We start from the raw sequence: 25,249 nt of genomic DNA, 5'->3' as shown, positions 1-25,249 counted from the left end.
GTTCGACTTCCTCTCCTTCCTCCTGCAACTTCTGTCTTCCTGATTCAAACCATTATGGACTTAAAGGACGGTCGTTCCTAAAAACTTGCCATCACCACTAATAAAGTTTTTAGAAATATTTTTACATAGAGGAAACATTGTTTCCTTGATTGCTTTATTGGAGGAAGCACTGGAGTGTGCAGTGTTTGAAATCGTATAGATGAAAATAGCAGTGCTGTTGTTAATAGTATGATTAATTCTAATTATTCCTTTGGAAAGGAAAGAAAGAAAACTAATGTCACCTCAGTGAGGAGATATTATAGTGGAATATAACGGATATTTTAATTTTTTACCAACTCTTAATGATTCGGATGAGCAAGATATCCTTTTGTATGCTTCCTTCTGCCAAGACATAAATCAAAAATATGCTCCTTAAAAATGAGCAAGCTTTTCTTAGTTATCGTAGCTTGAACAAAGTACTTGCACTACATTTCAGAAGTCTTGGTTAGCATCTTGATTTGGTTACTAAAGTGTAGGGCGGTTTTTTATGACTGTCTGCTTTTGAACTTTCCTTGCAAATATTTTTGTCAAAGTCTTTTGAAATGTTTTGATTCATTTATACTTCTTTGAAGAAAAACACTTTCATAGAAACGAGAAGGTTCAGATAGAGATGTGTGCAGTTTATTTTTATTTGAAGTCTCATAATTTGTTAAGCACAGAAGGAGTAGCTTTTAAAGTACTGACAGTAGGCAGTGCGTCTGCATGCTGTCAATCTGCTGTAGTGCTGAATTTTTTCCTTAGTACTAATTTTCAGCAATTTAAAAGCTCAATCCTTAAGTTTTATAGCAGTCTTTAATGACAAGATTTTTCCTTGGTGCTTCAGAGGTATGTTTCAAAAATGTGTAAAGGCTTAGTGCCCTTTATGGGACAGCATAAAATTCAGAATTCCTGTGGCCTGGTGGTCTGTTTGAGCCGAGATATGCTTTGGGCTAAAATACGTAACACTGTCCAGAAATGCTTCTCTTACAGGCTGCACTTCTGTGACCGATTTAAGCTGGCGTAGCAGAGGCTGCTGCCCAAAGGGGAGGTGGTGCTTGCTCCCACAGAGTTCCCTTCAACCTTCTATCGCTGGTACTGGCGTCCTGAGTTGCATGAAGGAAAAGATCAATGTGAGATACTTGTATTCTTCATTGGATTAGTTTTCAGCTGGATCGGTTGCTGTTCAGCTGAGTGAGCTTCTGCACTAATACAAAGATGACCAAAACATGGGGATGGGGAGAGGTGGGACCGTCCCTTACAGTGGTAGCCCAATGCTGTATGAAGATGGAGTTGTATTATACTTCCTTTTTCTGCCACTTCACAACCTGTTTCATAAATATTTCAGGAAACCTTTGGAACATCAGAAATTTTGCCGCTCCAAAGAAAAAGCCAACAGTAGTTTTGTTTGAAATGTCAGAATTAAGTGGTGATTCTGGTGTGTTTAGTGGTTTATTTAAGCTTTGCTAGGTTAACAGTGTAATCTGAGCCTGAAAGTATGCTTTGCAATTGTCTGGAATTATTTGACTAAGTAGTTGGAATCCTTTTCATCTAAATAATTGTCTTTTAAATTAGCTAAGTTTGAAGAGTTAGCAGCAAACTAAATTGTTGCTTAATTAGAGTGCTTTATTCCAGTAGCTTCCTACATGAAAGTTGACTCATTAGGTACTGGCATTTTACTTGTATCAAACCTGGAAAATGAGGTTTTGTACAAAATTAGGTGGTTGACCTGAACAGCTGCTTTTCTGCAGGTGAGACTAGAAGAACTGTGTGTAATTAAACTCTATTTTTAATTCTACAGAAAGATTCTTTTCCTTTCATTTAACACTTGTGTGTGTTAGTTTTGCATATCATCACTGCTGCCTGTGATTCCTTTCTGGGACTCGGGTAATCATGCTTCAGTGAAGCTAAGTAAAGTAAGGGACTAATTCCATGTATTGAAGAACAACGGCATTATACATACGAAGTCTAGTAAAGATAGGTCTCGTGCATGTTTTTTTTGTTCAGATATCATGTTTAATGTTACTGTTGTCAGAACAAAAATATATAGTCCTTGATTCAAGCCAAGACAGCAGGTAGAAGATGTCTTATCAAGAAATCACATAAGTGTAAGTAGGATGACAAACATTCTACTTCAACGTAGGTTCTTCATTATCATACCTCAGATACTGCAGACGTAACTTGATTCTTTCAGAGTGGAATCTAGATACTAATTCTGTTTAATTAATATATGGTTCTGGATTAAGATCCCACTTTGACAAACCTTAATGTTTTCTGAGAATGTCTGAAGTTCTCAGTACTATGCCTATTATGAGATTTTTTGGAGTTGTACCTCTTCTTATGCACATTTGAGTTTGCTCTAAATTAGAATTGTATTGTGTTTCTTTTTAAAGATTTCACAGATTTTAATGAACAAGATGTAGTGGGATGTCAGTAGGTAGAACTTTCGGGGGGGGAGAATCAGGGATTCCTTTGATGCATTCTTAAATGAAATTGTGATGCAGATCATCACAAGAAAAGTAATTCCAGGAGAGGTACATGTTTGGTTGGTATCTTTTATGCATATGTTGGCTAATGTGCAATTACATAGAATAGTGTATATAGTATACAGAAAAAAGTTTATAAATATATAGTATATATAAAATTAGTATGTATTGCATATGTGATAACCGTATCTGTTAATCTTTTGATTTGGCTAGCTCACACTAATTTAGTATTATGAAATACTTGTTGGAAATGGCCTCATGAGACTTTTTAAGTAACACAAGATCCAGTATTCTTTTGGGGGATTTTTCACAGTCAACAAGAATATATTCTTACAAATATTTGTTAATTTTTTGGCAGAATTAAGAGTTTAAGAAAACTAAACTGTATAAATCCTTCTCTGATTTTCCATAGTATTTCTTGAACAGCATGCATCTTAAGTTCTCTTCCTTGTTTATAGAAGATGAATATTAGTTTCAAAAGCACTTTGCATTTCATACAGATGGAAGAATGTAAAATCTTTGCATTAGAAATACAGATAAATTTTGAGTCATGGAAAATTTATTCATAATATTTTTTTTTGCATATAGTAGAGAAATCCACCACTTGTCTGAGAACAGATCACAGTCACATCAAGGTGGGCTTAGGTTGGAAAAACACTATTCTTCTAGAATGATTGAGCTTGAGAATATTGGCTGAGCTTCTGAGTGCCTAGTTGAACAGTCCTCCTTTCTAAATTTGATTTAAACAGATGTTAGTAGTTCCTTACTTTATTTTAAACTTTATGTTGATTTACATAATCCTGTAGTTTTTATTATGGTTCCAGCTTTATTTCAGATAGAGCATGAGTCTAGGAAGAAATATACACTGTCTGTGTAATTGTTTTTCATCTTGACATGTGTTTAAAAAACTTTATACATTGTTTATTCTTTAAAAAAAATCAAAAACTCCAAAATGAAATAAAACTATAGCTGCCTCTTATTCAATTAATAAAAAATTGTTTTTATTTTCAATCATGATCGTAACTGAGTCATGTTGAATAGAAAATTAATGTTGAAAAAGTGATAAGATAAAGTGTATTTGTAGGTGATTGAGACCTTCAATCAATTTTTCACAAGTAAAAAATGAAACTATTCTAAAAAATAATTGAACTACTATGATGAAAGAACCTTGGTAGATAGTAAATCATTATACATTATGAAATACTCTAATTTGAGCATTGAGATATCTTTCCTTGAATTTAGCCAGAATATTTCAGATGTTGGAGATTTGTTTTTGTATTCTATATCAACAGATGCATGAGAATTTTCAAGTTTATCAGAGTTCTCTTTTTCAATCTGGCCACACTTTCTATAGATTTCCTAAGGCCTTGGTATTGTAAAGCCTTGAGTCTTTGTTCACAGAAGATATGTGTGTAATTGGAAAGACCAAGAGGTAGATGAGCATAGTCTATTGCATAAATCATTAAACACTAGCAACTCTATCTTGTGATGTAATTGCTTCTTTTTGAAGATACAGCATTTGATGAAGTAAACATTTTTTCAAAATGCATCTCTTAGAAGTATTAATATATATTAATATTATAATATATTAATATATTAAGAATATAATATATTTCTTATATTTTTATATTTTACTAAAAAGTACAATTTATGGAATTATTCAAGTGGAAGAGGAAAGAATTCAGTTTTTGTGAATGTTGGTGTTTTCCACATTTGTATATTTTCTCTGGTTTTTAATGGTAGTGCTTTTCTGATCAGGGGAGTCAGCAAAATATAGTCCATATATACAGTGTGCTATATGCATGCTCATACCTGGTTTTATTTTACTGTGTTTGGCCAGAAGCTTCTAATACTTGAACTAATAGGACCATGACATTGCAAAGTGCATTAGCAGAGAAAGGATTTCTGCAAATTGGAGGAAAAGAACCATCTTGTTAATTAAATAATCAGTGCAGCCATAAACCCTGTGGTCAGACTTTTCCTTTTGGAAACAGACAATGCCAGTTTAAACACACACTTGAATCGGCTTTTCTTTTGTGCAGTGGTGAGGCAATTTTCCCTATTGAGTTTGTCCCTGCAGTAAATGGAGAACTCCAAAGCCAGTAATAATATCATGTGCCTCAAAGATTAAGGCATGGACTCTGAAAATATGTTTTATTTGTTATTGTGTTTTAGATCTTATTTGTCAGATGAGTACAGATCAAAAGAGTTAAGCGTTTTCACTACACATAAAACTGTTTTCAAGAGATAAGTCTATTGTAGTTTAGAAAAGAAACGTTCCTTGGTTTATTTTTATGCTAGTCTAAGCAGACATCTCTTTCCTCTCTTGATGCTTAGGGCCTGTCATTAAGGTTTGGTACATGTTATTATACAGTTGCTTTTTATTTGGTTTTTTTGGTTGTTCTGGTGTCCACTTGGTGAAAGCTTTATTACGATACCATGTATTGAGGACCATCACAGCAAGAAGCATTTTACGTTAGTCTTTTTGCCTGTTTGACTCTTCTAGTGCTTCTTATTCTGTAAAGCAGCCTTTAAGTATTGCAGTATAATATGTTTATGGTATAAAATACAGATTTTTTTTTTTTTTTTTTTTTCCTAAAAAAAGATATATCCTTCTCTCGGCTGAGCTTTGCTAAAGGTAAATAGATCATGAGCCTGACTGAAATTGTTGGTTATTGCTAGAAACCTTAAGTCTGACTAACCTGGGTTTGTTTCTTAATTATTTCTCTTTTCAGAATTGGTAAAGGATTTCAAGGTGTCATGAAAAGGTGGGGATTTAAAGGTCAGCCTGCGAGCCATGGCCAGACAAAAACTCACAGACGTCCTGGAGCAGTGTCTACCAATGTGAGGATTCTTATTTCCTGTTTAAAGATTGTACGGTATTTTTAGAACTGCTTACTAAAAATGAACAATTTCACAATAGCTAGCTGTTATCATCTACTCTGTGGTAGCAGAGAATCCCAGCTGTTTCAAAGGAAGTTCAGAAACCTGTATAATGAGCAATGCAGATAGCTGTTCTCTTATGCCTTGACTTATGAATATTTTATATTGCTGGTAAGTGAGCAAACATATTTTAACTGAGCAAATTGTGGTATTTTGTAGTATAGCTGAACAGAAATAGTCTTAATGCTTCAAAGAGAGTTCTAAGAATCTTTTATCACAGCATTTGTAGATTGGAAAGGATTTAGCCGTTATTTTATAAGGCAGATATTGTGCTATTCTTTGGAACCTTAGATGCTTGTATCACCTTGCCTGGCTTGTGTAGCTGCTTAATGAACTCTTCGATTCCCGAAAGAGTTTGTTGGTTTCTAAGCATTTTTAAGCAGAGTACAGAATAATATTTTTAAGTTTCAAACTATAAATAATATTGGTTTAAAAGCTCTTTGGAACAGATTAATTTAAAATTTTGACCCTATAAAGGTTGCACAATATTTAGGCTGAACTAAGAGGGATTTTTGCAAACTAGCTTTGTTATACAGAATTAAGACCAACTGAGTCACAGTACTGAACCTGAATTGTCTGTAATTTTCATAGAGAAATTAAAATAAAAATTAAGAAAGGATTAATAATGCTCAAGAGAATAGTAAAAGCAAAAAGGCACCAGGCAATGATGTTAGAGTAACTGAGACTGTAAAAGTGTACAGTACTGATTTATAGTCCCTCATTTCAGCTGGAAAATGAATTCTACACCTGGCACTGTAAATATTTGAACATACAAAACTTTGTTTTAGCAGATGGTATTCATCATTACAAAATAAATCCTCTTTACTTTTCTTTCAATTAGAATTTCCTAAGCAGTAATGCTGTATGTAATTTGACAAAGTATATAGAATGGGAAATAGTATTGGAAATAGGTATGATGAGAAGGAAACAAGGTAAAAGGATCAAATAAGGGAAAAACAATGACTTGATTTTTATTTTCCATTCTAGTGTTGACCACCGCAGGTGTTTTTGTAATCCTGCATTGTTCAGTACAGAATCCTGCCCCTAGAACTTTGTTGCAGCTGATTTCCTGACATCATGATTTTCACATGAGTTTGAAAAAAAAAACAAAACACCCAGTATTAATGAATAACAGAGTAGTTCAGAAGACTGAGACAAATCCCTTGATAATATTGTAGAACTGAAAATCATTGCACTTATTCCTGCCTTCTCCACCTTTGTTCTCCAGGTTATACCCAGCCAAACAAAAATGGGATACAGAAACTAAGCAATAGCAGGGAATGTAATGAAAAATTCTGTTCTCAAAAATACATGCTTTAAAAAAACCTGTTTTACATCAGTATAAAACTCAGGGAGAGGGGAGAAGCTAAAGTATATCTTCATTTTGGCAACCTTCCAGGGCAGGACTGCTCTGGAGCTCTGTGGTAGCATCCACAAGTAGTTCAGGCAAGTTTCCAGTTGCTGTGGTCTGTGATTTAGGGGAGAGTCTTGTGTTGACACGGGTTTTAGGAAAAAAAACTTTGCTTGATTTTCACAAAGTGAAAGTATGGGATGAGTGCAGATTTTGCTCTGAATCTATGCACATTAAGCATTAATCAAAGCCAGAATCCCTTTGTTGATATAACAATTTTATGATTGAGGTGAAGTATTTTACGTAACCTGTAGAGTAATACCTAACCTCCAGCAGGAGGTATTTAAAATACTAATCAATATTAGATAGATATTTTCAACATTAGATATTTTTGACATTGTAAATACCAGCATATTTTCTTTGGTGCTCCTCTTGAGCTTGTAAGTAACCTCTTGCAGTTACATGATTTTTTTTTTTTTTTGGCCCTGTTTTTGTCTAGAATGCTGCCAAAATTTATCGCGGCAAGAAAATGCCTGGTAAAATGGGTAACATCTATAGGACATCTTTTGGATTAAAGGTGAGTTCTGAGTATACTAGAATGTGTATAAGGTGGTCGCATTGCCAAGCAATGGACTTAGCCATGTAGCCTTGTGTTGGTGTACTGTCTGTCATTTTGTCCAAATCCAGACAGGAGCATCTTGAAGGAAGCAAGCTGGAAAGACAAGAGCAGCAAATGTTTGCTCCTCTCTTCTTGTGGGTTACAAATAAGTCATCTGAACTCCCTTTGCATATGTGTACCCTGGGAACTGGGATTTCAGGTGATACTTCCACATCTGATGTGTTTTTCACTGTGTTCCTTGACTTTTGCCTTTGAAGTGGGAAAACAGTCAGGCTTTTGGTGGCCTTCAGTTTTCATGCCTATTCCACTTGTTCAAACCCAACCCAAGTCTGAGATGTCTGAAGTCCTAACTTTTATCATGGTCCTTCACTTTCGTGTGCAAAAAGGGGGTTGTAGTTACTGTCTGGATTCTGATGTGTACAAAGCTGCAGCAGTTCCTGGGCTATTACAGCTACTATTCTCTGTGTCTGAAGATAACCTCTGCAGTTTGCACAAAAAGTAATTAGCCACTAGTTTGCAAAAAAGTGTGCTGTTGCTCTCTGCTAACTAAAACTAATGTTTTGTAACAGAAAACATGCATGTTCAGTTGAGCACCTCATAGAATTAAGAAATTAACAAATGGTTGCAGTAACATTTTCATGAGCATATTTGTTTTAATTTGTCATGTGTGATATTTTTCAACAACTGTTGCTGTTAGAGGGAAAAGAGACTTGGGACCTTCGGTTGGTGTGATGCTGAACCAAGGGCTGCCTTACCAAATACAGCCTGATGGCAAGCCCTTTAAAACTTTTAATAGACTCCTGCACTAGAAAGCTGTGCGCTCAGAGAGGCGTGTGACTGAATTTTGTGGCAACTTTAGGCCTGTGCAGGATATTCTTCTTCCCCAAAGTACTGACGCCAGTTAATCAATTTGTGCTTTGGTGGACTACTGTTTGTAAAACTGGGACTAGTCTCTAAAATGAGCTTGATGTCTGGTTTTTTTTCTGTCTCCTAGGTGTGGAGGATCAACACAAAACATGACATTATTTATGTAAATGGGTCTGTTCCAGGTCACACAAATTGTCTGGTGAAGGTATGATGCTAGTTTCAGCTTACTGGTATTAGTGACTCCCAGGCTCTCTCCAACTCTCTTTTTATAAAAGGAAAAACATTGGTTGAATGCATTCATCTTTTCTTCAGAGTCCCATCTTGTATTATTGAATTAAAAGGCAGTAGGATCAGTTCTGTAGAAGAGAGTGATAAACAGGGGCAGTCAGTCACCACTTACTCTAAACAGCTCATTCCTAGCTTTGCACTGGGGTTGTGCACCCGTGTAACCTATGATAAACCAACACAATCACTGTAACCCTGTGGTAAGTGTCTCAGGGCTAGGCCCATCCCCTTTCAACACTAACCTGAGTCAATAGCATGATGGTGAGATTTCCAGAATATTATTTAAGGGCTGTATTCATGAACAAAAATACACAGGAAGAACTGCTTTAAAGGTTATTCAAAGCATTCCCATATGCAGTAGCAGTTACCTTTCCAACGAGCAGTTGAGGTACAGGAGGAGGCAGCTGGAGTTGACAATAATGATACGAGTTCCCTTTGCAATCAGTATAAATGTGTCAGTGTTATTTTCTGTGGCATTCTACAGAATTAATTTCAAATTTAATGGTGATTGTTTCAGGATTGTCTATGAAAAACTGAAACAATGAAGGGTCTAATATGTGTTATTACAATGTAAATAATCCACATCAAAGCAAAAAAAGTACTTTTAAGGATTATTTTCAAAATAGCCTTTTCTTTCTATTTAGGTATGTTCTACATATCTGCAAGCACAAATTACTTGGAAGAAATTGATTGCTTTCTGACTTAATAGATTACAGGGTATCAAGCATCTTTATTAAGAATGATTATAAAGATTTTGTTGTACATAAACCTATATATCTGATATATAGTTGAAAATCTTCATAAGTATTGTAGGGATTTAAATGATTCAGTTCTTGAAAAGTTACAGAGTTCAGAAAGTTCAGGTGTTTTCAAGTAGTTTATTTTGTTCTTGTCATTATTTTACTACGGGCATCCAGTTTCTGTTACGTATTTCTTAATTGTGGAGCAGAACTCCACAGTTACTGTCATTAAGTAAAGCAATCCTAGCTTTCAGATAGGCGTTTTACACACAGAGAAATGAAGTTTGTTGTGTTTCTCTCGTTGGAAATAAGACCTTTTTTAATAAGTGAGGTATCTCTAAACTGCTTTGGTCGTAATGTCCAGCGCAAGCCTGGAGAATACATTACACATTTCTCTCCCAAGATAATGAAAATCAGTTAACAGATGTCCAGGAGAAGTAGCTTTCAGGATAACTTCTGCAAAATTACTGGGCATGACATCAGTGACATAGAATTAAGACTGTAGTTCATCTAGCTTTTCATCTATATATCGGACTAAATGACCTTTTCTTCAAGTGTGTTCTAAGTATTTTTTCTAATCCTGAGCCATGAACCTGTTTGCTATATGTTAGTCTGAGGTTTAATTAAGTGTGAATTTGTTGTAGGTGTTTTTAAATTATAACGTATATATACAAGCAACATAATGTAGCTGAAAAAATTAGTAACATTTGATGCCCAGACTTTATTCTTTGATCTTAATGGTACTCTTAAGCAAGAGCTAATTGTTGCAAAAGGTTGTGCATCTTGATCTCCTAGTCTTGCTGGAGAGTCCGCATTTACATGGTTCAGCGGCAACTGCATGTACACATCTCAGATGTCTTATCCACAAGGATACAACATTTCTGAAGCCATTGAGACTCTGAATACAGTACTTAACTTCTACCAGCTCATAACTTTTATTCTAACTAGACTCAGTAAATTCATTTTTTGATTTCTGGTTTTACGTGAGCTAAGAAAACAAGCATTTATTAAACACCTGTAATGTAAGCTGTTTTTAAAAGCAAAGCTATGTGTGTTAATACCACACATTCTTACATACACTGTGAAGATCTCATTTAAACAACTCAGTGTCCACTTGTTAATCAGACACGGCACACTTCTGCTTGGAGAAGAACCTACTGGAAGTGTTATGTGGTTTCTCTCATGACTGTGTCACTTCCACCTTTTTCTTCCACCTTCTCTTTTTCTTTACTCAGACATTACTCTTGCCTAGGCTGGAAAGCATCCCCCTTACCACCTTGGATTTACTGGTTCCGTTCTGAAAGGAGTCCTGCTGTTAGCTTAAAAAGATCCCTGAGGCAGCAGTACTGCCATAGTCAACAGCCTTGTTAACAGGAAACTGCTGGGCCAAGCCATCTGAGCATATGCAGTAAAACAACTGTGTGACATCTGTGATGTGAAGAGGATAATGAACTTTGATTGCCATGGCAGTCTGCTGCACAGTATTTAAGTGCTTGCCATGTCCAGGGGTGATTTCTGTTCAGTTCGTTCACCATGCATGATGATTGGAACTTTATTCTAAGACCAAAAGTTAAAATGGCTCCATTATGGGGTTTTTTTTTCAAGTAAACTTAATCTGCCATTATTAACTAAGTGGCAGAAGGCACTTTTTTGACTGCTTTACTAAGTCTTGTACATGATGTCTACAAGACGTAGAATCTGTATTAATTGTATTTGCAAGTTACCTATCTATGAAAATGTTTCAAGTCATAGTTACCTGCAGTTTAGAAGTCAAAGTATCTTCAGGTATGAATTTTGGTGTACATATTTCAGAATTGTGGCTAATTCCATTATTAGAAATGAGGGTTGAGGATCCGTGGGGAGAATGAAGGATTTCATTCCTTAGAGCTCTTTGATTAACATAACACAGTATATGAAAGATCTTGATCAAAGTGTTCCACACTCAGACTTTCATGGCTTTTTAGTAATAAATAATCCCATTTTGAGCTGAAGGAACAGTAGTGGGTATTATTACTATTAGGAAATTTATTTTAAAAAATCGTTTCCACTCACATATTTGGTGTTTGGAGGGAGTATGTAGTCAGCAATAGTTCATTCCAATTCTTCAAGCTGGGGAATTCATTCCAGTTTTTTTCTTAACATAAGCCATAGGAATTACATGTATTAGTTAAAAAATCTTCCCTTATATTTTCAAATACATCTCTGACGAGTAGAGAAAGCTTTCATTAAAAAAGCATGCAAAGCAATACTATTTGGTATGGGTTCTCTAATTTCTTAATTTTTTTTCTCCATTTAATCTTGCTGCACTCATCTGTAGCGTTTTTAGCTTGTATCTTACGCCTTTGTTCCAGAGTGTTTTCTTGTTTGCATATAGACTTCAACATCCTATACACTGTATATTTGTTTGGATCTGCAGTTGGGGAGAGAAATTAAGGCATATTAGCGTTCATAATTCCTGGTCATTCCACTAAATACTTGCCTATAATTAGGTAGGACTAATGTCTAGGGGATGTGGATCTGTCTTTGAGCTCAAAAAGTAGAATATCACATATAATACTTTTCTCTTGTGTGTGTCTCTAAGAGGAAGGCATTGGTGTTCAGTATCCACTCTGTGTTGCTTGGTAACCATTAAAACCACCTAGAAGCATATATTTACGTTGTATGTTGTATTTTTGGAAACTTAGTGCATCAGCACTGTATCCGGACTGAGATGAAGCACTTAAATTTTTCAAGTTTCATTTTCAGCAGAAAAAGTGCATAATAGTGGGATTGATGGATTCCTGGTTTAATTAGAAATCAGTTTTCGTTTGATATTGCGCACTGAAGTATGGAGGTAAATAACTGACATAAGTAATGTTTCTAGCCAACTGGAAAACTAATCAAAAAAGCTTACTTTAGCATAGATTTCTTTTCCAATGACAAGGTCTAATAAAATTAAGAAACTTTAGCACTCAGCTAGAATGTATGGAATTTTTCTGTTACAAGAGTAACATCGCAGAGTAAGCATCTGTAAATTACTGTGTTGTGCCTATCAAGATAGCCTACCTCAGGTAATAACTGTTTCTCTTGGTGTATCTTCTTAGATTACAAGGCCTAGAGTTCCTGTCCGTAGTGTTGATCCTCTAGAAAAAAGCTAATAGTTTTTTCTTTTGGAAGCTTATGACTCTCAATTTCTCTTCCAAGTATATTATCAAAAAGTTATCTCTTCTGTCATTCAAGAGAGAAGCACAAGACTAATTCCCTTTTTAAATAGATGCTTATAATGGAGGCGATACTGTAATATAGTATATTATAATACAGGATGTTATAGTTTATATTTGATAATGTTTTATACCTGTCCTAATTTTAAGGCACCTGATTTTCTTAGGACATTCAATGTTGATCACTTGTAGTGAAAGCAGAAATTCTGGCAAATCTATGTAACCCATAGAGAAGTCTGTAGTAGTTTGCATCCTACTTATTTTGTCTCACACTTTCCAGTGTTACCGTCTGTATTTCTAGCTACTGATGCCAGAGCTGGGTGTGCTGAGCTTAAATTAGGGACATGGAGGAATAGTGTCATGCCTTGACTTCTTTTGTGTTCCCTGTCCAGTACCTTGGGCCCCATGATAGAGTTGTTATTGAATTCAACTTTCTGTCTAGCTTCAAAAATAGCATAGAAACTGAGCTAGGTAATGTATAATACCTGAGGACATAATTTCTAACATTCTGTATATTTAAACACATTTTCTTGTTTAGCAAATAACTTGCATTCTTTGCTGTGGTTGCTAACACAGCCTGAAGCCCTGTTAAATTGCAAATGTGAGTTGTGACTTAAGCATCAAATTTTGATGCCTATTTAAGACCATATTAAGTATTTTGTGCTGATAGATTTCTGAGTTTGTGTTTGTTTATACTACCTGTTATGCTGTCAGTATATGGGACATGCATATGTACAGTTTATTAAGTGTTTGCAAACCCCTTTATGACTGTTTTAAAGATTTAGTGACAAAATCCCCACCAGCTCCAATTTCAGCTTTCTCTAGTATTTTTCTCAATAAAAAACTTCACACAGAATATACTGTAGTATATATACACTAATATATACACTGTCTACAGTATAGTATACTATAACATATAGCAGTATTAATATAGTAGTTAAGCAAGCCGAGTGTTTATGTTATATTGAGTTATACATGCTTTTGTGGATCATAATAACCAGTTGGGCTCTCAGCTCTATTCCTTCTGTGGGTGAGAGCTAAATTCACAGGATTTTAGTAACACAGAGCATTAAAACTTACTTTGATGTCATGGGGTTCCTCTTTTTTTTTCCTTTTTTTTTTCTTTTTTTTTTCCCCTTTTTTTTACTAATAAATTGAATGGGATCAGTGCTGTCCATTGTGATCAGATTGGATTTATATTAGCAGGAAACCTGCAGAAAAATACTTATTTAAATTTTAATGATGTCATGTCCAAATTGAGTTGTAGACATTCTTTTTTTCTTAGGGCCTAAAAGCAGTTATGAGAGAAGTTTGTATGTTAATTATTTGTATAGCCTTACTGTAAAAGGTTACCAAAGCAATTGCTTATAATGCAGTTTCAGCATAGAATGTAAAAATATTTTGTGAACTTCAGATGATTGGGAAGGAAGAAAGTGAAATGTTATTTGGTACAGTTTTGTATTCTTTGCAGTGAGGCATTGTTTTCATAGAATCATAGAATATCTCAAGTTGGAAGGGACCCATAAGGATCAATTTTTGGAGCCTTGGGTTTTTGACTCTGAGGAATAAGGTGAAAGACATTCAGTGGCAGTTTTTTCCTTTATTAGGGATGCTCTCAGAAGGTTACTGGGAGAACAGGAAGAGCTGTACTGGGTCACATGTACCTCTTGTTTGTGTACACAGTTATACAGACAAGTGTAACTGCTGCTGCGTACCATTTAGCTCCCTTATAATATTTTGAAATTACTGTGCAGGAATCTGAGGTAACACATACAGAAAACCTTTGGTATGCTGCATCCTTCATAAATGTCAAGGAAGTAATTCAGTAATTCTTTTGAGAAAGACAGATAAATTGTTCCACATTTTAAGTTGCTAATAAGTACTTTCGGATGTAAAATAAAATTGAGTTCTTCCTTTTGATAGGAATAATTATAATACCTGTCTAACAACTTTTGAAACTTAGATGGGAGAAAGGCATGTTCATTTAGTTTGGTAGTGATGCTCTAAGATGGTGCTTCAGGAGCAGAACTTAAATTGCATTTGAAAGCAGTGAATGTAGAAAAAGATTGAAAAAGAGCAGTAGTTTTCACCAGTCAGAAGAAAAACTGTGTCAATTATTCCTATCAAAAGAAAGAGCATATCAGAAGAAAATAATTTTAACATCAGATGTGGCTCGTGCTTCTGCAATCTGTCAAGCTTCTGAGGAGTTTGAAAGGGGCAAAATGAAACAGTATTGTACACCTCTGAAAGCAACAATGGTCTGTTGAAAATGTTCCATAAGAATCTACTTTAAGAATTCTCCTTATCGCACAAGAGGCACTGTCTGCAAAATGCCCCTTGACATTAATATGTAAAATGCAATGTTAAGGCTGAACAGAAATCTTTACATTCATTTAGATAAACTAATACAGGGCAAAGATTAGGTTGTGGGGTTTGCCTTCAGTTAAGAGCAGATATCTTACTCCTATGATAAGAAGTTGTTTTAAGAAAAGAAAAAAATTTAACTTCCTTTCACTTTCCAGGTGTCCAAAACTGCCTGTAATGACACAGCCTGTATGTAACAGCACATTATTTCATTATGAGAATAATCCAAAATAACAAAAAAGTAGACATGAAAAACATTTTAATAAGATACATATGAAATAAGTTATCAGAAATAAAATTATTTATTCTCATCTTCCTAATATTATTGTAACTCATGTAGAGACCATGGGGGTTTTTGCTGTTGACAAAGAAGGCTTGTGATGTGTAATATGATTAGGGAGTAAAAGAGAAAGGGGCGAGGGAAATAAGAGGTAACTGGTGAAGTTACTAAAACGTGTTTTCATATAGAAAAAGAAACAACAGCAGCGTATTGAAAGGGGAGGATGACTTCTCAGCCTCAGCAGTTCAGAGGGCACTGTTGAAGCTATCTGGCTGTGTTTCCTCTGAACTCACTGCTGCTGGAACTGTTACAGCAAAGGTCTTTAGACTTGGACCTCAGCCTGGTTTATTCCATGTAGATATGTAATGAAAATTGCTGTCTGCCCAGACTACAGGTACTTCAGTTGTTACGCGTCGCAGCTTACAAGTGAATAGAGAACACTTTTAATAGGGGGGTGTCTGGTAGAAGAGGAATGATCTACTCAAAAAGCTATGTAGCCATCCTAACCAATACAACATGTTGAGCCCTTCACCCCCTGATTCTTAGCAAAAGGTTTTCTTTTGTTTGTCAAGCCTGCAGTTAGAAAACTGTTGGAACTTCCTTAGGGAAAAAAACAAAACAAAACAGTTTTTCAGAAGCTGAAGTTTAAGTCAAATTTATTGTGCACTCATTCGCAGGAACCCTCATGGACTTTGGGAAAGGCTCAAGTAATAGCAGATATGAATCTGGTAAATATAGTGCTGTCAGAACAGAACTGTCAGTGGGCATAAAATTGTTTTATTTAATTTCTGGTATAAATCACAATTGTCTTGTGTGAGGTTTTTGTCCAATCAAGTAAGAACAAGCTTCCTTTTGTTTAAAAGCCCACCAAAAAAATAAGAGGAAGAGCTTATCTTTTCTATACAAAAATTTTGTCTAATCTGTTTCTACTTTTTTTTAATCCAGTTGAGTATAGTGGCTGAAAGGGATTGTTACAACTCAGGAGGAAGATCATATGTAACAATATAGAAATGAAAAATTTAATTTTAAATAAAATTCCATCGCTTGAGAATTTGTAGCTCTTTTTTTCTTCAGAGATACCAGCTTTCTATCTTCTACAGCAGACAAACTGCTTTTTGCTGATAATTCTAGCTACTAATTTTCTTCAGAGATTGGAGTTTCAGGGGCTAGATTTTAAATCTTTTCACATGTAGAGAGGTCAGTAAAGGAAAGTTATTTCTCTGTAGCACGAGAGTTCTTGGAAATTAACTTTTTTAAAGGCTCATGTTCTACAAACCTGGGTACTGATTCCTGGGTGAAGAATTCTAGATGCTTAACTCTGCAGTTACTGAATAGCTCTGCAGTAGCCAGGGGGACTGAGTACAGCACATGCACATATCTTTGCAAAATTAGTTGCCGTAATTAGTTTGTATTGTAAATACAAAAGCATGTCTCGGTTGTTGAAGAGGTGATTACACTGCATAATATAACCTGGTATGTCATGTAGGAAAGTACTGTGGGATATAAACAGTTTAAACAAGCCATATTTACACACACTTACTTTAATAACATTTTAAAATGTTGAGCAGTGAATGCATGAAGAGTAGGTTTTGATTCTCTCACAGTATGATACAAGTGATAAATTCTCTTTGGGTTTTTTGTTTTGCTGGTTTTTTTTAAAAAACTCCTTAATGACGGGTACAAAATTTTAAATTCAATAGCTGGGGTTGATATTAAAATAACTGATGATTATACATGGAATTCTTCAGATAAACAAGTGTGATGTGAATGCTGTTGTTTTTTTTTCTTATGCATGCAGGGTGATTTCTTTAATTTCTAATTTATCACTGTCTGAAAGTCTTCTGGAAGATTTATTAACCCCACCCTTCCCCCTCCTGCTTTTTAGGTCAAAGATAGCAAATTGCCTACTTACAAGGACTGCAATAAAAACCCTCCATTCCCTACATTTTTTGCTGATGGAGATGAAAAACTGCCAGAAGACTTGTACGATGAGGAGATTTTCCAGTTCACGGATCCATCTGTCACATATGCATAATGTTCTTCACATCTTTGAAAAAACACAGTTTTGTTACTTTCAGGAATTTTGCAATGCTGTGTAAGAGTAAACCTATGAGTTGCAGTCTGGCCAACTGACTTGAACACTTCAGATATTGCCATTTTGGTCAGGTAATAAGATTTACCAGTGTCGATTTCAAATCTATATTTAAAGCAGCAGGTGAGTCTGAGGGACAGGTTATGAAGCACACCAAACAGTTTGTCTACAGTGATTTTTTTTTGTCCTCTGCCACAGGCTGTGAAAAGTTATGCATTGCTGAAAAGCTATTGTTTTGAAGATGGTTCCATTCAATTTTCTGAATGCTACAAAACTTTCTGTTTCTCTTTCGTGGAAAGTATTCTGGCCAACTCTGATAATCAAAAAACTTTCAAATCTGCTTTGGCATATGGGGGGGATGGATAAATCAGATGTGAGTCCAACTTTGTTAAGAATAATCCAAAATAAAACAGGAAAATGCATTGCTCTGTAGCAGCATGAGCTTGTTTTTCCTTCTTTTCACCAGAGCTCTTTCTCTCCTTTTGCTTTAATGTTGTGTTGAGTTTAATGCAGCAGATACCCAACAAATTTTCTAAAGGATAGATGATGCCAACCACTGTCTGTCTCTTCAGGGAGTTCTGGCAGTGTGTACAGCAAGGGGGTGTTTGGATGGGATATGTTCAGTAACAAAGCAGCAGTAAGACTGCAGTGGCCACCTGTTTGTTGCCTTTGCTGGCAGCTTGTTCTGAACTTCACAGAGGATCCCTTGCATGATCTCTGGAGAAGTATCTCCGCATCTACAGTTGTCTCTGTATTGGATTCTTATGCTGTTACAGGAGAGCTATCACAAGGAAAACAGGCCAAATGTGAAGGATTTGTCTTTATGATAATGCTTATTTTTCTTCTACCCCACCTTTCAATAATAGCTGGAATCAATATGCTCCTTTTATTTTTCATCTTATGTGATTTGCTATTTATAAGTCTGATCTTTTGAACACTGTAAATCATCTCACGTACAGAAGCAGGTATCTGCATAACTGTCAGTGCCATCTGAGCGCTTACCTACAAGCTGTGCAGTAGTTCAAGAATCTGCATATACTAAGGTAGTGTTAATACTGTGGCAGTGCTGTCTACTCATCTTTGCAGCTTCATCACAAGACATCAAATATCTAAAATATGAGATTTCTAAAGACCTTACTAATACTATCCAATTTAAAAGGTGATGTTCTTGTCATTATGGTGTCTCTCAGTCACTGAAGATGTTTTCAAATTTTTGTAATAGCTTGGAGAAACCACATGCCATCTTAAAGAGGCTGTGTATAGCTACTGGATTGTAGTAGACTGGGAGAGATCATTAGAGACTGTGGTATGGAAATGTGAACTGGTAAATATCTACATTGTAGGGTATCCTCTTAGCTGGATTCAGTTGAATTAAAAATGCAGTTCAAATGGTGATTATTCATCAGAACACTGAATAACAGCACCACCTTCATGCTTCCCCTTCTCTTCAGTAACACTGCAAGGGCAGACATCACACACACAGAGAATATGTGATGCAAAAATCCCATACGGGTAGCAAGTATCCAGTGGGATGTCATGTTTCCACGATGATACTAGTAATGAGTGCAACCTATCAACTGTTAATAGTTGCTATTTCCTGAAGAGGTGTTTGGTGTTCAATCTCCTGATTACTAAATAGATTTTTAAAGTTACAGCATTTCAAGTTTACTTACTGTCAAACACACGTAAATCAGTGTGTGTCCAAATGAGTAGCCTGCTGTCCTGCTCTGGTTTATGGGATAATTCTGGCACACATATGCTTTCCTTGAGGAGCTTTGTTGTTGTTTTGGGGGGTTTTTTTAACTTAATTGGTAATGATCCTGGACTGAGATGACCACACAGAGAGATGCTTTCTCCTGCTTGGTTTTTCAGCCAGAAGTTCCAGGACTGGGGGATCCTCTCCTGTGAGTTGCTATATTTTGGGTTTGCTTTCAGTGTATGCCTTGGAAAGCGCCAAGAATCAAATATGAGCTCAAATACAGGTTTAAAAAAGTAAATTAAAATTCACTCTGTATCAAATGAGATTTCAGCTTGAGGGGAAAATCGACAACCTACTTCAATTCCTGTTTCTTTGGTAAGAACTCCCTTTTGGCACGAACGGTGAAATTCCAATTATTTGATCGTGTTACTTTTTAACTTCATTGTCCAGGGAATGACTGCAGTCATCCAGGGAATTCTGTAGTTAATGCTGCTTTCCATTTGTTTAGCTTTAAAATTTCTGTTGAAGCCTGTATACTATCAGAGTAGTCTCTGCAGTTGTGCTTTTGAAACGCATGCTGGATGTAAGCCATGTGATTTTTTTCCAGATGCTGCTTTTTCAGGTAGGTGATGCTCTTGTTTTTCTTGAGATGTACAGGTGAAACCTACAGGTGAAACCTTTTCCATTTTTGTTTATCAAGAGTGCTTGGACACTAAAGACAAAAGCTTTCATAGCTCAAGTAAAAATAGATGTCCTGAAGTATTTTCTGTAAAGCAGATGCATGGTGAGATGGGTCAGATCTATTGATGTGAGCTCAGAGTAGTGCAACCTAGATTGGAACATAAACATCTATTATACCTGTTCTTCCATCAGGCATTGGAAGGCTTATGGTGTTTTGTATTTAATTTTCCATATACTCCCCATCTCTCTGTCTTCTGCTCTTCTGACTAATGAAGGGACTTCGTGAAGGAGGAGGGCGGGCTGAATTTATTTCAAGGAGCAAAATTGTTCAGAAGTGTAATGACACCAAATGCTTTAAGCCCACCTGCAAGTTTGTTCTTAGAAAAGGCTAAGGGTGCTTACTGAAGTATTCTTAGATCTTATCGAAGGTGCTGGAGTACCTTCTTTACTCCCTCAATGTGGCTGAAGGTTGTGGCTTATCAAGCAAGCAGATGTGCTTTTAAGAGCCAAAAGCGGACAGAATTAGGCAAATACCAAGTCCTCGTGTCTCGGATGAGCCAACAGTTTCTTGTGCTAAGGGATGTGTTCATTTTTGTGAAAAGGCAAACCAAGGGCTCTGTTGCAAGTAGATTCCTGTGTGTTTTGTTGCTGTTCCTGAGTACTGAAAGTTTAGAGCTATCAGGGAATGTATGCCCAGGCAGCAACAACAGCAACAAAAAGCAGCTCTTATTCCATATTACCTGTAGATTATTAAAGAAGAAGGAGCTGAACATGTTATCAGGAGTCTGAATCCCGCAGGACAACATCCTACCCAATGTTGCAGTCTGTTTTGCTGTCTGAGGAAGTAATTGTTGGCTAGCTCTGCTACCGCTGCCGTAACTTGTGCAGCCGCTGAGATCTGCCATGAATTGCATACCTGTTTCAGCACAGGGAGAGAACAAAGTATTGATCTCCTCTGGGAGTATAATGCTTGGAAATCGTGCACTCTCTCCTCAGCCCCTTCTGTGTCCTTGGGCTGGTAAAGGGCCTGCACTTTCCCTAGCATGTACCGTTTTCCTTTGTGATGCTTAACAATCGTAAGAGGATCCAGCAAAAAGCATGAGTGCTTTTAAAATCATGAGTATGAGTAGGTTTATTGTGTCTTCCACTTTATTACCATCTTAGCAGGGAACCTGTTCTACAGTTCTTCTTTTCTTGTGTTTTCTGGCAAAACACTAACATACTGTGCTGGTTTTGGCAGCGGTACAGTTAATTTTCTTCATCGTAGGTAGTATGGGGCTGTGTTTTGGATTTGTGCTGGAAACAGTGTTGATAATTCAGAGATGTTTTCATTACTGCTGAGCAGTGCTTGCACAGAGTCAAGGCCTTTTCTGCTTCTCACCCCACCCCACCAGGGAGTAGGCTGGGGGTGCACATAAAGTTAGGAGGGGACACAGCCGGGACAGCTGACCCCAACTGACCAAAGGGATATTCCATACCATATGATGTCATGCTCAGCATATAAAGCTGGGGGAAGAAGAAGGAAGGGGGTTAGATGCGGAGTGATGGCATTTGTCTTCCCCAGTATCCATTACACGTGATGGAGCCCTGCTTTCCTGGAGATGGCTGAACACCTGCCTGCTGATGGAAAGTAGTGAATTAATTCCTTATTTTGCTTGGCTTGCATGCACAGCTTTTGCTTTACCTATTAAACTCTCCTCATCTCAACCCACAGTTTTTTCTCGCTTTTACCCTTCCAATTCTCTCCCCCATCCCAGCGGGGGAGACTGACTGAGCAGCTGGATGGTGCTTAGTTGCCGGATGGGGTTAAACCATGACACATACACTGGTGCCCGTACACCCTGAGAATTTGACTGTGCCTGAAGCTGCCCGTAACGACGAGGCAAAATGCAGATACCAAGCAGTTCGTATTTAGCCCATTTTCTGTAGGCATTTGTGAATATAAGGCAAGCTGCTGAGCTGGGGTTTGCATGTCCAGGAGCACGTTACACCCTCCTTAGGCGGTTCTGTTTGTTTGGGCTAGTGTGGTGGTTTTAACATCTCTAACACGCTGCTTTGGAGGAGGATGTAGGGTTAAGCTTTAGTTGCATCCGTGGCTTCATGACAGACTGCTTTGAAAAATAAATAGTCTTGATTAACAACCCCTCCCAGCAGTTCTGTAGTAGTACATTAATAAACAGTGTCAAGCTTACAGTATAAGTTGAAGGTAAAAAGACAGCAGGAAAAGGAAATCAAAACACTCATCTATCACTTGACAACATAATTGCAGTCATTGATGATAAATAAGGGGAGTTTATTTCTCTTGAATCCATACTTTTAAATACCATTGCTCTGTCATTATGTGAGACCAATAAACATTTTCCTTTGCTATTTTCACTTGATGTGGAAAAATGTGGTTGGTTCTGTTAGCATTTAACAAATATTATTATTATTCTAGTAAGCTGAAGGGATGACAGGAGTTTATATGTAGCATTTCACCTTCCTCCACCCTCCATGTGGATTTTGGAGCCTGGTATGACCTGAGCTTTTCCTGAAATTACTGTTTCCTTGCTGAATTCTAAAAATTCTGGAGGACTGAAATAAGACTGATTACAATGTAAACCATGAGTGAGGCTGATCTGTGTAACCCAGCTGCCTCCGCAATGCCCAGCAGCAGTGAGCCGACACCCCCAACCAGCAGCTTTGCACTGGCAGCCCAGTGCAGAGCAGACAAGTGCACCGGTACAAGCCCCATACCTGTGAGCTCCGGCACACAGGGTCCCACGTGATGCCAAGGTAATTGCTATTTAAAAGACATTGCTGGCTCAGTCCTAGGGTGCTTCATAAAGTCTGGCTAATAGAGGGGTGTGTTTCCTACCACAGTGAGGACAGTGGGGGGGTTGGTTCATTTTATGAGTGCTGGGTGTGTAACTATCGCTTGGCTTGGGTCATTCTCCTGATTTGTCGTTCCCATATCTCGAAATTTCATGTGGGAGTGCCTTGGTTTCATAACTAAGCATTACTTGTACACCATGTCTTCTAATAATTAGCTCCTATGCCCTTCAGTGCACAGGTAGTGTTTATTAATTGCATTTAATGAGCATCTCTCACCTGCAGCAAATTGCCCTGCACTGTTACAAACCTTAGTGTGTAACACAGCATAGTATGATTTATTTATATAACACTTGATGGCACTTGACAGTTGTAAAAACATGCAAAAATGCTGACGTTGGTCTTTGGTATTTATTGGTTTTGGAAAAAGCATGCAGTTTCTGGTGGAGGAATTTAAGTTGATTACATGTAGCATTAAGGTTATCAGACCAGAAAGAGAATTAATTTCAACTGGTGTGTTTGAAGTGTGGCAGCAAAACAGATAGAAAGCTGGCAGCTGTTCCTGGAGGCTATGTATTGCAGCAAGGTGTGGTGTTGGGTAGTAAAGGGGTACATTAGGACTGAGAGTCTCCAAATTAATGCAGCCTGCTGACCTACCTCATGAAGTACCCGGAAAGATGCGTGATGTGAACTGGGGACGACGATTACAGCAGTTCAGTCCCCAGTCATTGTGTCAGTGCGCTCTTCCTTGCGTTGCTCCCCTCATTTTATAGAAGTGTGTGCGTGGTAAGTGTGAATGTGTCATGGGAGTGGGCATCACAAGAAAGGTTTCCAGCAGCATCAATGTCCCTGATAACGTGAGGACTAATAATGTCCCAGTTCTCTCTGTGTTTGTCCCACTGTCCTCATTACAGTAGGATGTCATGTTTGGGTTCCCACCTGTGTGTATTGTTGATACACCATAGACTCATACCTGTTTGAATACCGAAGACCCCAGGTATGTTCTTTGCTTTCTGATGTAAGTGGGCAACCAGTAATTCATGGAATTAGAGCTTCTACCTAGCTACTGCCCATGACAAATTGAAAATCACTGCTTGTTAATGATTTGATTTTGGGGTTAAATTAATATTCACTTTCATGGCAGTAACTTTGAGCACTAGAACAGAACCCAGAAGAGGCAATCAGCTGAGAAAGCGAGTGCAGTTTCCAGTGCGAAGGCAGAAAATGGCTTGAATTATTTGCTGTAATCTAATGAGTATACACTGGAGATGGAACCTTCTGCGCTCTGGTGCTTACTGCTGTGTCTCGAATTCTGGTGTATAAAATCTCCTGGCATAAGCTGTACATATTGAAGTCAAACAATGCATGAATCTGGTTTTTGGGAGGGGTGGGATTGCAAGGGAAGGTTGTTAATAAAGAATTGGCCTAAACCAATTTCATATCATTCAAATTGTGCTATATAATTTGCTTCACATTTCCCTGGGTGACACAGTCTTACAGTCAGCTCTGTCAAGGTTTTTTTCGTCTGTTTTCACCTCCTTCCTCGTTTCCTTTCTAAGTAGTAGAAAACCTTAAAAAATGTGGGGTTTTTTGCAGATACTCAAACAATAACATGCTGCTCTACTGAAAAGCAGTATGATTCATAGGCAAGACAGACATTTTATAAAACTTTCTTTTTTTATTTCTAGAAGATCAAGAGGCAAGATTAACATTGCTGAAGCAGAGGCTTTTCTGCATGTGGCCTCTCTGAAATCAACGTTCCACAGATTGACGCCAAATCCTGCCTGAAACGTGTTGTTGCTCCATGCAGCAATGAACTCGTAGCACGAATTACAGTTTTGGTGCCTCAGTCTTGTTTAAAATGCATCTGCCCAGCATCACACAAAACATACATGGGCGAATTTAGCAGTGGGTGATGAGAGACTTACCACATGGTGCAGATAGTTCAAAATCATGGTACCTTTCTCTGCAGTTACCAAGAAAGGCATTTTTGTCTGCTGGTTTGTTCTCAAATGGTACCACCTGTTTCTGAAGGGAGGTTTTCCTCAGGAGCTTCCATGTACTTCCTTAGGCTAGCCTGAAATTTTAGAGCAGCATATGGAGAAATAGCCTCATAGAAAAGAAACAGATTTGATTTCTCTTCCCCCATCTTCCATTTCCCTTAATCACAGGTCAACAGAGAACTGCTTTTCCTATATGCCACTTAAAGAGAAAATCAATTGTTTTCTGTGAAATTGCCAGTTGATTTCTAAACTGCTATTTCAACCCTGCAGAGAAGTCACTGTGAAATGTCCTTCGGCTCTTTGTCACCCCATCTTGGATCCATAAGGCCACAGCTCTGAGCCCCAAGGCTATCAGCCTGCAGGAGCAGCAAGCGCCGGAGGCAGAACGTTTCAAGCTTTGTTATATGAATCTATTGGACAATTTAACGGTGCAGCCGCTGAAGCTGACCTGTTACGGGGTGCACTGAGGACACTCACCCACCCCTGTCGTACACGCAGTGTGGAAGGCGTTTCAGGGAGGCTTTTTCTTCTCATGCTATTGAAAAGCCAAGAAGTGCTTTGGGAAGCACTGTTTGCTAAGTACCCTGCACAGTGGCTCTTCTTATAGCTGTGAACTTCTACCAGCTCTGAGTCAGTAGCCGAATAATCCAAACAACACGGCGTATACACTCTGTGTGTGTGTACGTGCCTGTCCTCTGGCGCTTGATGTTTGTTCATTTCTGATCGGGAGACTCAGTGACAGGCTTTCAAGCATCGCCTGTTTACAGTTCAGTGAAACTGCTCCAGTTGGCAAAGCAGTCTGTTCTCTGCGCT

At 37.4% G+C, this 25,249-nt stretch overlaps 1 protein-coding gene across 1 annotated transcript in view; it reads left to right on the top strand.

Annotated features, from left to right (window-relative positions):
- The window catches only part of MRPL3 (mitochondrial ribosomal protein L3), a 30,525-nt gene extending 12,861 nt beyond the window's left edge, over window positions 1-17,664 (top strand). Inside the window, exons 7-10 of the mRNA XM_059818870.1 lie at window positions 5,237-5,345; window positions 7,295-7,372; window positions 8,409-8,486; window positions 17,036-17,664. Of these exons, the coding sequence (XP_059674853.1) occupies window positions 5,237-5,345; window positions 7,295-7,372; window positions 8,409-8,486; window positions 17,036-17,185 (415 nt within the window). The 3' untranslated portion in view covers window positions 17,186-17,664. The remainder of the gene's footprint in view (window positions 1-5,236; window positions 5,346-7,294; window positions 7,373-8,408; window positions 8,487-17,035) is intronic.
- The last annotated feature ends 7,585 nt before the right edge of the window (window positions 17,665-25,249 follow it).

This window comes from Gavia stellata, chromosome 6 (genome assembly GCF_030936135.1).
Source record: "Gavia stellata isolate bGavSte3 chromosome 6, bGavSte3.hap2, whole genome shotgun sequence".
NCBI lineage: Eukaryota > Metazoa > Chordata > Aves > Gaviiformes > Gaviidae > Gavia > Gavia stellata.
Note: the sequence above shows the minus strand (reverse complement) of the source record. Positions and strands in the feature narration are given on the sequence as shown.